The 18,646-nt window shown below is 49.4% G+C and overlaps 1 protein-coding gene across 1 annotated transcript in view; it reads left to right on the top strand.

Moving 5' to 3' along the window:
* Nucleotides 1-18,646, top strand: part of ALK (ALK receptor tyrosine kinase) — a 693,423-nt gene that overhangs the window by 664,025 nt on the left and 10,752 nt on the right. Inside the window, exons 21-26 of the mRNA XM_066378600.1 lie at nucleotides 422-512; nucleotides 630-694; nucleotides 1,997-2,126; nucleotides 8,976-9,073; nucleotides 12,865-12,957; nucleotides 15,651-15,752. Coding sequence (XP_066234697.1) covers nucleotides 422-512; nucleotides 630-694; nucleotides 1,997-2,126; nucleotides 8,976-9,073; nucleotides 12,865-12,957; nucleotides 15,651-15,752 — 579 coding nt within the window. The remainder of the gene's footprint in view (nucleotides 1-421; nucleotides 513-629; nucleotides 695-1,996; nucleotides 2,127-8,975; nucleotides 9,074-12,864; nucleotides 12,958-15,650; nucleotides 15,753-18,646) is intronic.

Here is an 18,646-nt window from a genome sequence, read left to right on the forward strand (position 1 = left end):
CCCTGAGCCTCCTGGCCCCGCCTCCTGCTGATGGAGTGAAGTGCCAACCCCCTTAGTTCCCAGAGCCCCCTGTGCTGGTCTCTCACTCACTGAGCACCCTCCGCAGTCTGTCCCTCCCGCCCCTGGGAGCGCAGGCCTCCGGGCAGGGTCTTAGTCACCCCCACGTCCCTGGCCAATGAGAGACTCAAATCTTCATCGAAGGAATGTTCAGCCATTGTCACGAATCCCAAGCTGGAACATCTCTTGCTGGTTTTCAGATAAAGCAATGGAGGCCTGGGGTGGAGTCACAAAGCCAGGCTGAGGGTGTGACTGTTGAATGTGTGCGTGCCCCTCTGCCCCTCGCGGGCAACCACTGCCTGTGCCCCGACCTCTTTCCTGTGGCCTGACCCTCCTGCCTCCTTTTGCCTTCTCCTTTGCACAGGGGTCTGGGCCACGGTGCATTTGGCGAGGTGTATGAAGGTCAGGTGTCTGGAACGCCCAGCGACCCGAGCCCCCTGCAAGTGGCTGTGAAGGTAAGAGGGGCTCCCGCAAGGGCCTGGCCTTGGCCAGCGGTCTCTGAAGGAAGGCCGCACGGCCTGCTGACGGCCCCTCGCTCCTGCTGCTAAAGGCCTCCTCTCGTTCTGTGCCAGACGCTGCCGGAGGTGTGCTCTGAACAGGACGAGCTGGATTTCCTCATGGAAGCCCTGATCATCAGGTAGCGTCACAGGGGCCCCGGCTCCCGTGGACGTGCTCCTAACAGGTGTCTCCCCGGGAAACGTCCTCCAGCATGCCCCTCCCTCTCCAGCAGGAGAGGCCCCCAATTCCTAGCACGTCTTACAGAGTGGAACAGCCTCACATGGCTGTCTTGGAGAAAAAACCTCTGATCTAACAGTCCAACTGATACCTCTCTGCACCCAACTGGTATCCCTGTGCCATCGATCTTTCCTTGTCCCTTCCTCTTAAGCAGAGCGTGCTAGTTTGTGACAGTGGAAGCTACCATCTCCCTCCAGGTAACTCCTCTGCCTGGCCTTTCACCAACCCCAGCCCTCACACCTCGTGCCCCTAACGCGATGCCAGGCCACCCCACCTTGGTCCATGCAGCAGGCCTGCACCCTTCCATTTGCGGCTGGGGCCCCTCGCTGGGGGTCCCAGAGTTCAGGGCTGACAGAGGATCACTTGAAGGAGGACGCAGGGCTTTGACCTTGAGGTCCGGCCAGGCTCATGGCCTCCTGTTGTACTGGGGAGCTCAGGCCTCCTGACAGGCTGGGGCAGCCTGGGGTCCCCCTGGGCAGGAATGGCAGAGGGAAGGCGCCCAAGTGTGCATGTGACATATCTGCAACGTCTGGAGTCGCAGGCGGACAAACAGCAGACTATGCAGTGTGCTTTAAAAATAACTTATTTTCTGATTATACATATAATACATGATTATTGAATAAAACTTGGAAAGTATAAGATTATGTGAAGAAGACCCAAGTCACTCAGTCTCACTACTTGACAATAGCTAACCACCCTTTCATTGTAACTCTGCGTGTGTGTGTTTGCGCCACGTGGGGTTCCCGGCCTCACTGCCCTGTGCGCCCTCTGCAGTGGGACCCCTGTGCCCCTCGCTCTCGGTCTCTTTCACATGACATCACCTGGCAGGTCTCACACAGTCCCTGTGAGTTCCTCCAGCTTCTGCCTGAGGCCTGCCTCGGAGGACTTGGACGTGAATCCACACTCCAGTCTCCCAGAGAGACCCTGGACGCTCTCCTGTCTCCCCCCCCACTTTCTCACCCTAGTGTCTGTGCAGGGTCCTCCCACCTCCAACCAAACGCTCTCCTGCAGGCTGAGCTCCTGCCGGGCCTGTGCTCTGGTTCTGCCACCTGCTCAGGGACGAGATAGTCCTCGTGGTGGCTCAGCAAGGGACCCCTGCTGCCAGCGTTTACAGAACACATTTACATATTGTGGCTGCTTTCCCCACTTAAGATTTTCCCAGACTTGGCTCAGTTAAATTTGCTTACCGCCCTCTGCTCTGCAGCAAATTCAATCACCAGAACATCGTGCGCTGTATCGGAGTGAGCCTGCAAGCCCTGCCCCGCTTCATCCTGCTGGAGCTCATGGCGGGAGGAGACCTCAAGTCCTTCCTCCGGGAGACCCGCCCTCGCCCGGTGAGTGGCCCAGTCTTTCCTCAGTGCTGTGCCAAGGAACAGAACGGGCTAAAGGAGCGAGAGTGGGCAGCCTGGGAAGCAACTACCTGGGGGTGGGGTGGGCAAGGGAGTCAGCCCCTGGGCATGGATCTGGGGCAGTGGGGGGTGGGCAAGGGAGTCAGCCCCTGGGCATGGATCTGGGGCAGTGGCGGGTGGGCAAGGGAGTCAGCCCCTGGGCATGGATCTGGGGCAGTGGCGGGTGGGCAAGGGAGTCAGCCCCTGGGCGTGGATCTGGGGCAGTGGCGGGTGGGCAAGGGAGTCAGCCCCTGGGCGTGGATCTGGGGCAGTGGCCAAAAGAGAACAAACAATGTGGACAGCAGTCCTGGGAGCTCATTCAAGGCTTGTGCAATGGGTTCTCCAGCCTGATCCTTTTTTATGGCCTGCTGATTATGGAAAACCAAACTAGGATCCGCACACAGAGGGATGTTTATGCCAACCAGGTTGCTAACGGGGTGGGTCAATCCACTCGTCCTGAACCCAACTGCCGTTTCTCAAATGGCAACATCTGACCTTGTAGTTTTACTATCAAAATAAAGTGCTGAAATATTTAGGACGGTGCTACATGTGTATTAGAGTTGAAGGGCTGGAGCTGGGGACGGTGCAGAGACCGAGATGGAACCAGGAGTGCCACACCCAGCCCTGCTTGGCCATAGACAACCATGTGGTTTAGGGCAGACCAGCCAATCTCACGTCAGTGTCTGCGATGTGAGGCCCAAGGGCTGGACTGGAGCATCTTGAACATGGTTCTAAATTTTAAAATGCAGCACACTGGGTGGACCTAGAATCCAGCTACCCACTCTTGTCTTGCTGGGGTCTTCAGAAGGCCCTGAGCACCAGGAAGGGGAACAGAGCAGACCCCTGAGTTAGGGCCTGGCTTCCCGGAGCTGCTGCTGGACTCCAGGGAAGACTGGTACCCTCCACACCCCCAGGAATAACTGAAAGACTGACAGACACTCTACTACAGAACGCCCAGAATGGAACATCCTGCTTTCACTCTAGTGGTGGCAGAAACCTTGAAAGGTCACACCTGCTCCTCATCCCCAGTCAGGCTGAATTTAGAATATCTTAGTCTTAGGAGCCTCTATACCATTCCCGCAAGCCCCTGGGTGATCCAACTTGGCATTTAAGAATCCCATCTAACTCCTTGAAAAGATGAGTATGTGTGCACCTGGGCACACCTGGCAGGAGGACGTAGGGGAAAGGAAGACTAACCCATTTCATAACAGTCCTCGTTGGCATTATTATCCTCCTCATCGCTTTCACATTTCTCTGAACAGCTCTCTGAAGTAAACAGCGTAGATCTTTTGCAGATGAGAGAACTGTGGCTCAGAGAGGTTATATGGTTTGCCACACAGGACGTGGAAGAGCTGGGACCAGAACTCAGGACTTACGACTCTCGATTCAGTGATTTTGCCAACCTACTGTGTTTTTTTTTTCCCCCCCAATGATCTGCTTTGAGAAGCCATGGACTGCCAAGGTGAGGCTGGCTCGTTGAGGGCCAGCACCCAGAGCCACACAGGCATCTCGGCCAGGGTCTGAGCACCACCTCCAAGGCTTTCCCGTCGCTGCCTGTCAGGGTAGAGCCTTTGGCCCTGTGCCCCGAGACTCTCAGCAGTGCTTGGCAGAGATCCAACGGGGACACGTGGCATACACTTTGGGAAGAGACACAGCTCTGATTTTCCCGCTGGACTTTCCTGAGGCTTGAAGAAAAGGAAGTATTGTACATGCAAAGGAGAGATCTGGGATCTGCACAGGGGACCCAGGACCCCTCACTCGGCAAGTGCGAGGCCCTTGGTGGCCAGGGTAGGGCAAGAGTGAGGCGTGCAGCTTCTCTGTCTTTTGAAGATGAAGGATAATTTGAATATTTTCCCCAAAAAACAAAGTACTGACAAGGAAAGGCAAATCATCAAGGAAAGGCAAAGTCTCCCACCACCTCCCACCCCCCAGGGTCATCATGAGAGGTTCAGAGCAGGAGCCTGCTGCCACGTTCTAACCTCTAACGGCAGGCACTGCCCCCAAGATGCCCCGAACCATGAAACGGTCAACTCTCTTGCAAGAGCCCCCTCTGAGAGTCAGGATTCCACCCGCCAGATCCACCCAGCCTTGGCCCCGTTCTCGCTTCCTGCGGCTGTCCTTGCCCGCCTGCGCTGGAGACTCACAGCACCTGAGTCATCCTTCTGACCCCATTGCTCCCACCCATCGCGGGTGAGCTGGCCCTCCTGAGATACCTGCCACGGCGGTGAATTACAGTGTCTGGCTGCAGCCCTGCAGAGGGACCCCGTGCAAATGTGCTTGTAGCAGCAGCTTCCCTGGAGGGTCTAGATGAGCTGGGTGTCCTGCATGGGTTCTGAGAGCCACAGAGTTCATCTCAGGAAGGTGGGGATCTGGTTGACTGTGAGAAAGGAATGTGATTTGAGTCAACAGAGGAGGCTCATAGCAGCATTCGCTATATGTAATGAAGAAGGGAGAGATGGCTAATGATATCAGGGCTGGAGGAATTGAGGATAGAGTTGTGTCTCCAGGCTGTGGAACTCACTGGATTCAAAGGCATGAATACCACCAGTTCATTTGTTGGAATCCTCAGAGACCCTCAGGGCCAACATGATGACCTACTGTGTGCATGCCCTCATCTGGGCATTCAGAAGCAGACTAGGTCTCTGTGCTCACTTCCCCACTCCTGGAACTCAGCAATTCCATAGACTTTCAGGATCAAAGGACCTCAGAGGTGGTCTAAGAGGCCCTGGCTTCAGATAGCGTGTGTATGGACATGAAGTAACAGACAGGTGTACAGATGCAGCGGACAGAATGGATGCCCAGGCTAACCACATTCATCATGGAAACGAAATTCATGGTTAACTGATGAAACATCACTTGATGTTTCCCACCTCTTCTGTAAGTAAGGTCCCTTTAAATGTAAAAAAAAAAAAAAATTTTGCAGATCCTATCTTTACTTAACAAATATTTATTGAGGGTTTAATATATACCAGATATAGGCTAATCACTGTTTTTTAAGTATACATTGGTTCAATCAATAATGACAAAAGCCATTAAGGAGGCAATAATCTCTTTATTCACCATGGCAGTCATCACCCATAGCAGTGTCTGTCTGTGTGGGGAACATGGTGCCGTCTGTGGTAATAGCTCTCGGGAACATTCACAGGTGACTCTTTGGATCCCAGAGGTCCCAGTGTGCAGGAGAGAAGCTCTGATCTGGACTGATGCTCAGGTTTAGATCTTTGCCTAGTTCTGCAATACCAGTGCTGGCTCCAAATGCACAAAGGGGCCTTTGGTGTCCGTGGCAAGTCCGCCACGTGAGGAGCCAGGAAATACACGGGGCCACCAGCATTAACACTCACCCCTTTTCACGTGGTTTTTCGATGCTTTTTATATTTCATGTTCCCTGTCTGCATTTGCTTCTTCCTTTCACCTTTTTCTCTCATTCTTCTATGTGTCAGTTTTATAAACCACTGTTTTTCACTTGGTAAAACAGTTCCTACCCCATCCTATGAGTCTTCATCTCTAAATGATTCAGGATATTCCCCTTAAGAAAAGACTAGAGCCTGACCTGTGGTGGCGCAGTGGATTAAAGCGTCGACCTGGAAATGCTGAGGTCGCCGGTTCGAAACCCTGGGCTTGCCTAGTCAAGGCACATATGGGAGTTGATGCTTCCAGCTCCTCCCCCCTTCTCTCTCTCTGTCTCTCCTTTCTCTCTCTCTCTCTCTCTCTCTCTCTCTCCCTCTCCTCTCTAAAAAAAAAAAAGAATAAATAAAAAAAAATTAAAAAAAAAAAAGAAAAGACTAGATATCCATATTATTCTGTTTTTCATTATTTATATATATCTTATCCTTTGGGAATAGCCCCTCTGAAGCTATGGCCAAAGAAATCATTCCACCTCTCTGGATCTGTTTTCTCACCTACAAAGTAAGACATTGGTCTGAACAGTGTCCCCGAAAGAAACACTAGTACCTAAGGTGTCCCCTGCTCACTCATGTGCTTGAAAGAAATCTGGGGCCAAATTCTAGAGCCATGAGAGGCTCCCCTCACTGGATCTTATGCATCATATATATAACAAAGACCCTGGCAATTCCTGTGACAACGACCCTATTTAACACAGGGATTCCCACACCTCTTGGGTCAAATTCCATCCCACAAGCCCACTTAAGAAACACTGGACAAGATCCTCCCTGTGAACCCTGGACAGGATACACCCATAACCACGATGGCCTGAGGGATGTCACAGGGCCCGAGGCTGCCAGAGGAAATGCCCCACTCAGTGGCAGGCTGCGGGGCTCTGGTGGGGGTGGGGGGACTTTGATTCCTGCTCTGCCCAGGATGGATACAAAGAGCACTGAGCACACAGGCTGTGCTCTGCACGGCTACTTTAAGCATCAGGTTTGCCACACCATACGCCCTTCCCCTGCCCCCCACCCCCCACACACACACACCACGATTGCCGACTGTCTGCGTCTGTGCAGTGTGATTAGTGGAGTGGTTAATTTGCTCTGAGCAGCCACAGATAGGAAGCGCAGATAAACCCGGCCCCGGGGTAACACCCGGGAAGATTTCTCCCTGCAGCCTGCCGGGCTCACGGAACCTCTGTGACATCAAAGGTCCCATCCTGAGTGATGGGGCAACACAGAGACTGGGGAAGCCAGGAGCGTGTCCTCCTTTAATCGGAACAGAAAGCCTTTTCCTGAGGAGAGAAAAAGATATTTCTAATACTAGAGCAAGATGGCTGAATATTTCCCTCAGAAGTACATGTACCTCTTTTTCCCAGGAAATGGGCACTGTCTCTCTCGTAGTACCCAGTATTTCTGACCCTAACAAGGCCCCTGGAGAAACCACACACACGGACCATTTCCCAAGGCCTCCGCGGCCCTCTCACCACAACCCCGATGATAACTGCACGTCCCTTAGGAAGCACTCCCTCTGTGCCTCTCTGTGCGTCCTCCTAGTGCCATGCCACTCCGCAGATGAGGACACTGTGGCTTGGAGAGTGACAAAGCAGTTAGCCCCAGGTCACACAGCCAGTGCGGGACAAGCAGGGATGGAACCCAGGTCAGCTCAACGGACTGTGAAATAGCTGCCCCTGCATGCGTGTGTGCTATTCGCTCTGTTACTGTGCTCACGTATGCCATCCCTTCTCTGACAGGCCCCCCTGAGAAGCTTAACTTGAACTTGAATCCTGCCTCCCCCAGCCCAGATCCTTAAGACTTGCTCAGGGCACTTTCAGATCCACCCTGTTAGCTGTGTGACCTAGCATGCGACACTTAGCCTCTCTGAGCCCTCAGCCTTCTCTTCTTTAATAAAAAGGTAACAGTGCCTGACCAGGCGGTAGCGCAGTGGATAGAGCATCAGACTGGGATGCGGAGGACCCAGGTTCGAGACCTCGAGGTTGCCAGCTTGAGCGCGGGCTCATCTGGTTTGAGCAAAGCTTACCAGCTTGGACCCAAGGTCGCTGGCTCGAGCAAGGGGTTACTTGGTCTGCTGAAGGCCCACAGTCAAGGCACATATGAGAAAGCAATCAATGAATGCCTAAGATGTCACAACGAAAAACTGATGATTGATGCTTCTCATCTCTCTCCGTTCCTGTCTGTCTGTCCCTATCTATCCCTCTCTCTGACTCTCTCTCTGTCTCTTTAAAAAAACAAACAAACAACAAAAAAAAAACCCCAGAGGTAACAGTCTCTTCCCTACCGACAACAAAGGAGGTTGTGGTTGCATCAGAGAGATCATGTACTTGGACTTGTTTTATTGCACGTAAGGCAGGGCCTGGTGTTCCACAGGCAGACTTTCTACGTTGTCCCCTCCAGAATGAAGCATGACTCCTCTCCACCTCCCCAGACCCACACCCACCCACACCATTACTCCAAGGCGTCCTGGGGAGGCCCTGACCTGTGGCGCAGAAACGCCCCCGGCATCTAGGTAAATCCTAGTTCATGTATAATCATCCAACCCCCCCCCCCAATATTTATTGAACCACTACAGTGTGCCAAGCCCTGTGCTGGATACCGCAGAGGTGGACACTGAAGTCCCTGCCCGGGGACCTCAAGGTTTACTTGGGAACGTGGTAAAATACACAGAACAACAAAGGAAATATGACACTGCATATGACAAGCTGCCGTAGCCTTGGCGGATTTAGGAATTAAAGAGACACCAACATAGGATGTTGTCGCCTTCAGAAAAGGCTTCCGGGCACACGGGTTGTCCAGGTGGGCTTGTCCAGGTGGGGATGGCCGTACCCTGGGCGGCCCACCCGGGCGGGCAATGTTCTCAGGTTCAGAACAGCCTGAGTCTCTTCTGTTGCCCAGCATTTCCCCAGAGCTCCCTCTTTTCTTTTCCAGTCCGCATTAGGTCCGGATATTCTTAGAGAAAATCCATATTTTAAAACATTTAGAGAATTTTGAAAACAACATTATCCCCCTGGATTTTCTCACAGGTTTGTTTGTAAGTTTGGGGGTCCCGGTGCTTGTGGAGATTGAGGTGGAAGAATCGGTGGGGGGGGGGAGGGTCACCTGGCCCATCCCGGCTGCCCGGAGCCAGGCCTGACTGCTCCTTTGCTCACCTGAGCTTGGTGAAACCTGCAAATGCCACACCCACCTGGAGTGATTGGCTCATCTGTCTGGGCTGAGGCCCCGGCATCTGTATTGATTTAAAACTGCCAGGAGAATTTCTAATGTGCAGCCAGGGCGGGGACCCCCCAGGGATGGTGAGTCTGGGTCTGGCCTCCTTGTGAACACTTGAAGCTAGTGTTTCAGGCCTTCTCCCCCAGGAACTTCTCACCAGTGGGTCGTTTCTGTCTCCCCGCAGAACCAGCCCTCCTCCCTGGCCATGCTGGACCTCCTGCATGTGGCTCGGGACATTGCCTGCGGCTGCCAGTACTTAGAGGAAAATCACTTCATCCACAGGTGAGTCAAAATGCCTGCCCTACCCCCACCTCTCACCTCCTGCCTTCTGCACGCCTCCTTACCGTCAGGGGCCAGTCTTTCTTTGTCTTTAAGATGACTACTTACTCTATCAGGGCTCCACCTGCCCCATCTGTAAAATGGATATTATAAAATATCCATTCACACCAGTGCTGAAGACCTAGATGAGCTGTTTTGACCTCCTGTGGGGCCCCCTGCCTGGATCTTGCAGTGAAACCATCAAGTCCTGTATCACTTTAAGGCTCCCTCTTCCAGAAAACAGCTCCTTAAGGAAATTAAAGGAGTTCATATTTTCATGTATTTGATGAGAGAACCTCAAAAGCAAGAATCCTGTTTATTCATATTTGCATCCCTGCCATATAATGAGGCACAAGAAATGTTTGTCAGATAAATTAATTTCTTCTAAAATACCTGGAAACAAGCATAATGATTATTTTATTTACTTCTACACTTCGTTTCTTCTGCTGTGTAAGATCCTTGTGTTTACATGGTGTCTGGGCTGCAACCTGAAGCTCACAGGTGATGATATAGATGTCATAGATTACTCTGACCTCTTCCCACATGGGTGTTCATAGCTTTCTCAGCTGACAGCTTAATTCTGAAATCTGAAAAGTCAAATAGATTGTTCAGCTGTTTGCAACGCTCTTCCTAACAATTCCTTATAATTGAGTAAATAACAACTTGGTGAATTAACAATTATTTAACTCCCGTCTTCAAAGAGGATAAGGCATATTCCTAACACTTAGAACACGTGAGTACAAAGTAGAAAATGGAGCTCTGCATCAGGTCAGAAGTAGCAAAGCATGAAAGGAGACAGGAAGCTCTGCTGTCTCCCTGATAAAAATGGGGGAATTAAAGATCAAGGCCTACGCTCACCAGGTGCCCAAAGTCATTCCCCAAACAAGGCAGTAAGCTCTACGGGGGGGCTCATCCTGTTACTGTCACTTCATTGTTTGGTCTTCAGTTCTTCCTCTTGACTGTAAACCTTTCCACCACGTGGACGACTTTTCTGGACAGAAGTAACAGAAGCAGAGGAGGGGCCGGGGGCAACCCTTTATGTTCTGGCTCAAAGCTACCCCCTCCGTTTCCAAACGTGGGTCAGTCCTGCCACGGCTGTTCTCACCCTTTCTGTTGTGCCCAGAACTTTCCACGTCTCAGCTCTGGGTTCTGTTGTTGCTCGGACACGACAAGGTTGTGCTCTTTGTGGAATTCGTCCTTGGTTGCAGCTGCCTTGGCACCTGTGGCTATGTCCTTTCACCCTGGACTCATCTGAGGGCGACCTGTGCAGTCACCTTGGAGACTTCAGATGTCTCCCTCTGCTTGTCCCTGAGATCTTATCTGCTTCATCTCCTGCGTTAGAGCGTATGGACTCCGGCTGAGGGATCCTATCCATCTTTCCCCTGACGTTTTGAAATCTGCTTCCCTAGAGCCGTGAGGCGTTGGACCATATCCAATGCTCTGTTATTAGAGATAATAAAATAACAGGATCACATTCTCTCAAGATTTCTGTCGCTGTCAAATCTATAAATAGTTACTGAAGGTCAGAATTTGATCCCAGAGTAATAGTGTGTTGCTCCTTTTATCTGTTTTGAGAAATGAGATGGCCAAAGATAAATCAATATATCAGAGGGTCTGCTTTATAAGCAAAAGGCGACTTCTAGCAGAGACTGGCCATCTCAACCAAGCTTTTCTTCTGGGTAAATTAGCATCAGGGAAGCATCTGTTGCAGCTCTGGCTGGCTGGAAGGTCTGTGGCTCACTCCCACAGAAGTACCACCTCCAATTCCCTCTCCTCCACCTCTATCCTCTGGGTGATGCCCAGCTTCCAAGCAAGCGCACCGCCCAAATGCAGCATGGACTCCCTCACCAGATCACACTCCCATTTTTCTACTAGAGCTGTTTCCTTTGGTTATAGTTTATTACCATTTCAAGACTATGTGTCATTCTTCCGACTCTTGGTGTGTTCTATGATACTGTATTTATTTTCTTGCCATTAAATTCAATATCACTATTTTAAGCAACCATTCTATGCACAGCAGCATAAAGACCTTTCTGGAGCCATAAATATTGTTCCTGGTCTACTTCGCTGTATTTCTCTTTGGAAGTAATGGCTATATATTTCACTATTTTTCTTCTTTCTGATGTCATACATGTAATGCTTGTATAGTTTTATTAGGGCATTTTATGCTCCATTGCTCCTCCAATTTCAACATAAACCTCTGGATCAGACCAGTGGTATTAACAAAATCCATCTCCCTCTCTGGCCCATCGTCCTAGTATCCTAAGCCATGACCCCCAGTCCAGATCCTATTTCTAAATACTACCCAGTTGTTTATTTTTGATGTTCTTCTTGACCTCCATGAAGCAAGTCAAAAATATGAAAACAGCAACTGTAACAGTGGTGGGATTCAGCCGGTTCACACCGGTTCAGCAGACCCGATACCTAATTTTTTGTTGAGTTTGGCAAACCACTTGTAATCGGGGTGCTCTCTAAGGTGGGCACCTGGGCAGCCGCCCAATGTGGAAACCACAAGTTTACATTCCTTACTCTTTTCTAACGTTCATCTGCACCCATAGTAATGTTCATTCCATCCATAGGTAAAAAAAAAAAAATGCAAGTGAGAATGCCAATCAAGAAGCAATATGGAAATACCTTAAATAACAGTTTTATTGTTTTTTGTCAGGTGTTATTTAATATTTTTTCATTAATATTTTAAAATTCTTTCTTATAACATAGTCTAGTTTTATATACCTCTATTATTGTTATTTAAGTATGTATTAAATGCATGAAATAATAAACTGCCTTTTGATATATTGTTTTTTTATACTTAAAACGGTCATTAGGGCAGAGAACCAGTTGTTAAGTTATTTGAATCCCACCACTGATCTGTGGCCCCCAAGAACTACAACTTATTTTTCAGTCCTGAACTTGAATATTATCAGAGCCCACTCCAGACCCCTCTGGCCACTCCCTCCGTTCCTGCGTGCATGGCAGAATGGGCACTCGAGCAGCCAGTGGGTAGAAGCTGAGTCCTGGCAAGTCCTGGGCGTGCCTTATGGGCACCCAAAGTGTGGCAACAGAGAAGACAAGACAACTTCGTAGCTTGAAAGAAGTGACTCTTTAGCCATGTAGCTATGATGCAGACAGCTTAGCAAAGGCTTTAGGTAAAGTCATGGCTGTAAGAACCATAAAGGCTTATTCATAAAGAAAGTGACAAATATTTGGGACTGCCTGAACCTACTCAAATTTGACATCATGGAAACCACGCTGTTCCAGAAGCCGCCCTCAGACAACTGACAGAAACCAACCAGCAATCTGTACAAACAATAGCCTGAGGACAAGTGGCATTTTTTATGTCCCTGTGTTACTGCTCTTAGCATAATTTGTTTAATAAAATGAAGATAATGATAGTACCCTGTATCTCCTAGGGTTGTTATGAGAATTAGATATGAAGCACTTAGAACAATACTTAGTACATAGTAAAAGGCCAATAAATTCTAGTTTCTATTACAGTTATTTTTATATTATTATCCTATTAAACACTCTCCAGCCTCTCCCTAATTATTTCCCATTTCCCTGTTAGCTCTGTGGCCTAGAGTTGGCATAGCTATTTCTTGTTGATGTAAATTACAATGTAGTGAAGGAAGTATGGAGCTGGGAAGGGAACTGTTTGAACTTCAGATTAGAGGCGAAAATCCTAGTGATGAATCCTATACATTCATTTTCCCAGGGATAAAATCAGGAGATTCATTTTCTCATTTGTTTCTTCTCAGGGACATTGCTGCCAGGAACTGCCTCTTGACCTGCTCAGGCCCCGGAAGAGTAGCCAAGATTGGGGACTTTGGGATGGCCCGAGACATCTATAGGTGAGTCAATACTGCCATCTCCATCTTGGCCCGCCCCCTCTAGAGAATGGGATGTACTGCCTGTGCCCTAAATCATCCCTGGTGCCTTGTCAACTTGCCATCTAAAATTTTATTAAGTTCCTTTTCATGGCCTGGCCTGTAGTGGCACAGTGGATAAAGCATCACCCTAGAATGCTGAGGTCACCCGTTCAAAATCCTGGGCTTGGCTGCTCAAGGCATATATAGGAAGTGGCTACTACGAGTTGATGCTTACCTCTGTTCTCTCCTCTTTCTCTCTCTCCCTCCCATCTAAAAATCAATAAATAGAATATTAGAAAAGAAAAATTTCCTTTTCACAATACAGGAAACCTTAAGTAGTTTCTACACCTGAAGTCTAAATCTGGAATCACATTGCCCACCATGATTGACACACCAAGTTCTTAATGAGGTCGTCTCTCTGGTTCTGATGCTCCAACCCTAACACATTCTGAGACACAGAAAAACTTGGATGCACAATATGGAAAAAGTTTCTAAGTAAACATGAACTCAGGAATTAGAAATGGCCTCAGCTTCCACCACGCCAGGCCAGCGCAGCCCCGAGCTGACAGGATGCTGGCCCACCCGCAGTCGCCCTCAGCACACTAGGAGACACAGGGTGGCGGTAAAGCCCGCAGCTGCTTCACTCAGCTTTGTGTCTTGTTCTCTGTAATAGTCTCAAGGCTACATTTTGGCCCTGGCCAGCTAGCTCAGTGGTAGAGTGTCAGCCTGGCATGTGGAAGTCCCAGGGTCAATTCCCAGTTAGGGCACACAGGAGAAGTGCCCATCTGCTTCTCCACCTTTTCCCCCTCTCCTCTATCTCTCTCTTCCCCTCCTGCAGCCAAGGCTCCATTGGAGCAAAAGTTGGCCCAGGGCACTGAGGACAGCTCCATGGCCTCTGCCTCAGGTGCTAGAATGGCTCTGGTTGCAACAGAGCAATGCCCCAGATGGGCAGAGCATTGCTCCCCGGTGGGCATGCTGGGTGGATCCTGGTCAGGCGCATGCGGGAGTCTGTCTCTCTGCTTCCCTGCTTCTCACTTCAGAAAAATGCAGAAAAAAAAAAAAAAAAAAAAAAAGTCTCAAGGCTGCATTTTAAATGTAAAATAATTTTTAATTAAAAAAATACTTCTATCACACTTGATCTCACGTTACTTCTTTATCTAATTATTTACAACAGTCTCTTGCTCCAGGAGCTGAACTAGTCGTTCATGGTATGGTCATTAATCACACTTTCCCTAACCCAGAGACTGAGCAGAAATGGTCATGTAGACCTTTCAGTCTTCGGAGAGTGAGGGAGACCCTGAAGCCCTCCGTCAGAACTGGCAGCCATCCTGGGGCGGGGGTAGGGTGGTGCTGATGCCCCCCTCCAACCACAGGGGAGCAGCACGTGGAAGAGGCTGAGTTAGCAATGTTCTTGACCACAGTCGGCCACCACCGACCCCTCCACACTGCCTGCTTGCTGCACTTTGCCTTCGCCTACCACCCAAAGTCTCAGCGCTCCTTCCCTGCTATCTCAGAGCGCGCCTGTGGTCCACAATACAAAAGGCACGACTTAGGACCCCTTCCGTCCATCCTCAGTGCTGACAGCCCCCCAGCTCTAGGCTTCACCACCCCAGCGTACCCACGGTCCCTGTTCCCACATGCGCTGTGCAACCTCAGCTGTAGGGGACGGGCTTCCAGGAGAGCATCTACGCCTCTTCGTCAGCCCCTCTGTGACAGGGACCCTGTGCCTGACCCCTGCCTCAAGCAGAACAAATCAATTTCTCATCCGAGTCACAGAGTTTCCTACATACTGACATCATTACATGTGTTGTTATGTACTGTGGTTGTTCTTATGACTGTTTCCTCCACTAAACCTGTCTCTGGAAGTCTTATTTATGTCCTCACCACATGGCAGAGTACCTGATACATTCCAAACGCTCAGTATGTGTTTGTGGGAGTAATTAATTAATCGAGGCAGCTTGTGGGGAAGCTGCCTACGCTAGCGCATCCTGGCGGGAGAACTCAGGGCTAGGGGTGGAGCCTGTGTCAAAGGTGTATGAATTAATTTATTAGTGTTTATCGGTGAGTCGATTTAATAACATCACTGACAAACACTAATAAATTAATTCATCCTTTTGACACCCGCTCCAGCCCTAGCCCTGCGTTCCCTGCCAGGGTGTGTTGCACGAAGCAGCCGCCCCACCCCACCCCCACCCGCTGCCCAGTTGCCCAGCTGCCCGAGTGTTTGCGGAGTGCCTGCGTTGGACTGAGCACTGTGTGCTAGGCGGAGCCGGCGTGAGTGGCACCGCCCGCTCTCACTGCCTCCACTGTAGATCCTGCGTTACTGTGGATCCTCAGGAACAGGCTACACTTACCATGTTGGAGGGGTGTTAGTCATTGTCAGTTACAGTAAACAAAAGCCATCAGGGAAATCGAACCATCTCTGCTGGGTATTTTAGCCATTGTGTAGATCTTTTCTTTTATGCCTCCAGTGGGCAGTTTAATTTCTGATTAAATGACAGCAAATTTCTTAACCAAATGATCTGTGTTCCCTTGTTCTCCTCCTCAATCACAGAACCCTCACTAATTCCAGTCCTTTAATGGGTAGAACTTGTTGCCACTTTCTCAAGTTGCCTAGAGCTTCTGCTCATAGCCACCTCCAGAATTGAGTTCGGTTTTCTTCTCCTCCCCCACAGAGCTAGCTACTACCGAAAGGGAGGCTGTGCAATGCTGCCCGTGAAGTGGATGCCCCCAGAGGCCTTCATGGAAGGAATATTTACATCCAAAACAGACACGTGGTGAGTCTTTCTGTGGCCCTCCTCCATGTCTCACCATGGGCTATAAGGGGGATCCCACACTCAGCAGGGGGGGCCCTGTGTCAGGGGAAGGGTCAGAGGAGGAACGTCAGTGCACCTGGACAAGTGGCCTTCGAATGCTAGCAGACATCAGAATCGTTGGAAAGGTCTGTTAAAACAGAATGCTGGGCCCCACCCTGAGAGTTTCTGATTCAGAAGATTTGGGGTCAGGCTGAGAATCTGCATTTCTTACAAGTTCCCAGGTGATGCTGATACTGCTGGCTGGGGGACCCCCACTGAGAGCCACACATAATTTCTTGTTCATAATAACAAAGTTGGATTTATTCCAGGAGTACAATATTGAGTTAAAATTAGAAAATTGTGGCTGGTTAGTTCAGTTGGTTTGGGCATCGTCACAATACACCAAATTTGCGGATTCGATCCCCATCAGGGCACATACAAGAATTAATCAGTGAATGCATAAATAAGTGGAACAACACTTATTCTCCCTCTCATTCTCTCTCCCTCTCTCTCTCTCTCCCTCTCTCCCTCCCTCTCTCCTTCCCTCTCTCTACCTCTCACCCCTCTCTCTGCCTCTCCCTCTCTCTGCCTCACCCTCTCTATCTCTTTCTCCCTCTCTCTCTCTCCCTCTCTCCCTCTCTTTCTCCCTCTCTCCCTCCCTCTCTCCCTCCCTCTCTCTACCTATCCCTCTCTCTCTGCCTCTCCCTCTCTCTGCCTCTCCCTCTCTTTCTCTCCCTCTCTCTCTACCTCTCCCTCTCTCTTTCTCCCTCTCTCTCTCTCTCTGCTTCTCCCTCTCTCTGCCTCACCCTCTCTCTCTCCCTCTCTCTCTCTGCCTCTCCCTCTCTCTCTCTCCCTCTCTCTGCCTCACCCTCTCTCTCTCCCTCTCTCTCTCTGCCTCTCCCTCTCTCTATCTCCCTCTCTCTACCTCTCCCTCTCTCTCTCTCTTTCTCCCTCTCTCTCCCCCTCTCTCTGCCTCTCCCTCTCTCTCTCTCCCTCTCTCTCTACCTCTCCCTCTCTCTCTCTTTCTCCCTCTCTCTCCTCCTCTCTCTGCCTCTCCCCCTCTCTCTCTCCCTCTCTCTGCCTCACCCTCTTTCTCTCCCTCTCTCTCTGCCTCTCCCTCTCTCTCTCTCTCTCTCTCTCTCCCTTTTCCTTTCACCCTCTCTCCAGAGCGTAATCGTCCTGTGTCACTGAGACTGTCTCCTTGACCAACATCTCCCCACTTGTCCCTCCCCCAGCCCCTGGCACCCACCATTCTGCTCTCTGCTTCTATAATTCCACTTATAAGTAAGATCATGCAGTGCATCTCTTTCTGCGTCTGGCTGATTTCACTTAGCATGATGCCCTCCATGTTGTTGAAAAGGCAGAATATCCTTCTCTTTAAGGCTAAAAAAATATCTATTTTATATATATGCATGATTTAAAAAAGGTATTCCTTTTAGTTATATACACACACATGTATTCATATTTATTGATTTGTGTGTTAATATATGTATTAGTATGTATGTACTAAGCTATTAATCCAGACAGCTAGTTATTAATATTAATAATCACATTAAGTAATCAAAAGGATAAATATAGTCACATACCACCTTTTCTTTATCCATTCATCATCCACTGACAGGCACTCATTAGGTGGTTATTGTGAATAACACTGCGGTTAACATTGGAGTGCAGCCTTCTCTTTGAGATACTGATCCGTTTTCTTTGCACAGATACCCAGAAGGGGGCCTTCTGGGTCATAAAGTAGTTCTGTTTTTAACTTCGCCTCATCCTAACTCAGTGGCTAAGTGAGGTCCTGCGTCACCTGGGAACTTATTAGGAACAAATTCTCAGCCCCACCTCAAGCTAAGGAAACAGAAACTCTGTGGGTGAGCCCCACATTCATTTTAACGAGCCCTCCAGGTGGTTCCTATGTGCACCAGCATTAGAGCACCACCAGCCTACCCTCTCCAATACCGGGCAGCAATTTAGGTAATGAAGTCATTGTTCTGAACACACGCATCTCCTATGACCCAGCAATTCTAGTGCTAAGTGTCCAATTAGGGGGAGAATGACACAAATAGACTTGTGCAAGGATGTTTATTTGCATCATTATTCACAATAGAGAAAAAGCTAAAACAGCCTAACGATCCCTCAAGTAGGGAGCTTTTAAAAAAAGACTGGTATACTTATATCATGGGAAATTATTCGGCAGTATAAAAGAACACACTTCACCTACGTGTATCAACATGGGTAAACCTCAAAAATAACATTTAGTGGCAGGGGGGACAAGTTCCAAAAAGGAGCTTGGTATTATTTATGCATAATTTCACAATATAAAAATTAAGTCTATGATATAGAAACTTTATAGTTTATGCTTTCACACATTGTGTTAAAAAAATAAACATACAGGAGAAGTATACCTGCTAACGTCAGCGGAGGGAAGAGCAGAGCGAGGAGGCGGGGCTTGCCTGCTTCTACTTTATCTCTCCAAAAAGAGAAGGAGAACTGACACAGTGCAAAATGTTAACATCTGGATACATAGGTCTCCATTACTTTTCCTCTTGAAAGTTTAGATTATTTCATAAAATGCTTTAAAAACAAATCACATAACCTCCGATGCTAATAACTGCTGGAAGCACGGTAGAGCGCTGGGATGAAGGGACCGGAGGAGGGAAACTGTTTCCGTGTGAAGGGTCAGGAAGGCTCCAGAGAGCAGGGGTCACTTGGTCACTCCAACACCTGAATGACAGCAAGCACAGCAGGCAGAGATCTGAGAGGAAGGCTTTCCAGGCAGACTTTGAGGATTGAAAACCAGTTCATGGCTGGAGCTGGCGAGCTCAGGGGCCAGTGGTAGAGATGGCAAGGGCAGGCAGAGGCAGAACATGGAGGGCCTT

This window comes from Saccopteryx leptura, chromosome 3 (genome assembly GCF_036850995.1).
Source record: "Saccopteryx leptura isolate mSacLep1 chromosome 3, mSacLep1_pri_phased_curated, whole genome shotgun sequence".
NCBI classification, from domain to species: domain Eukaryota; kingdom Metazoa; phylum Chordata; class Mammalia; order Chiroptera; family Emballonuridae; genus Saccopteryx; species Saccopteryx leptura.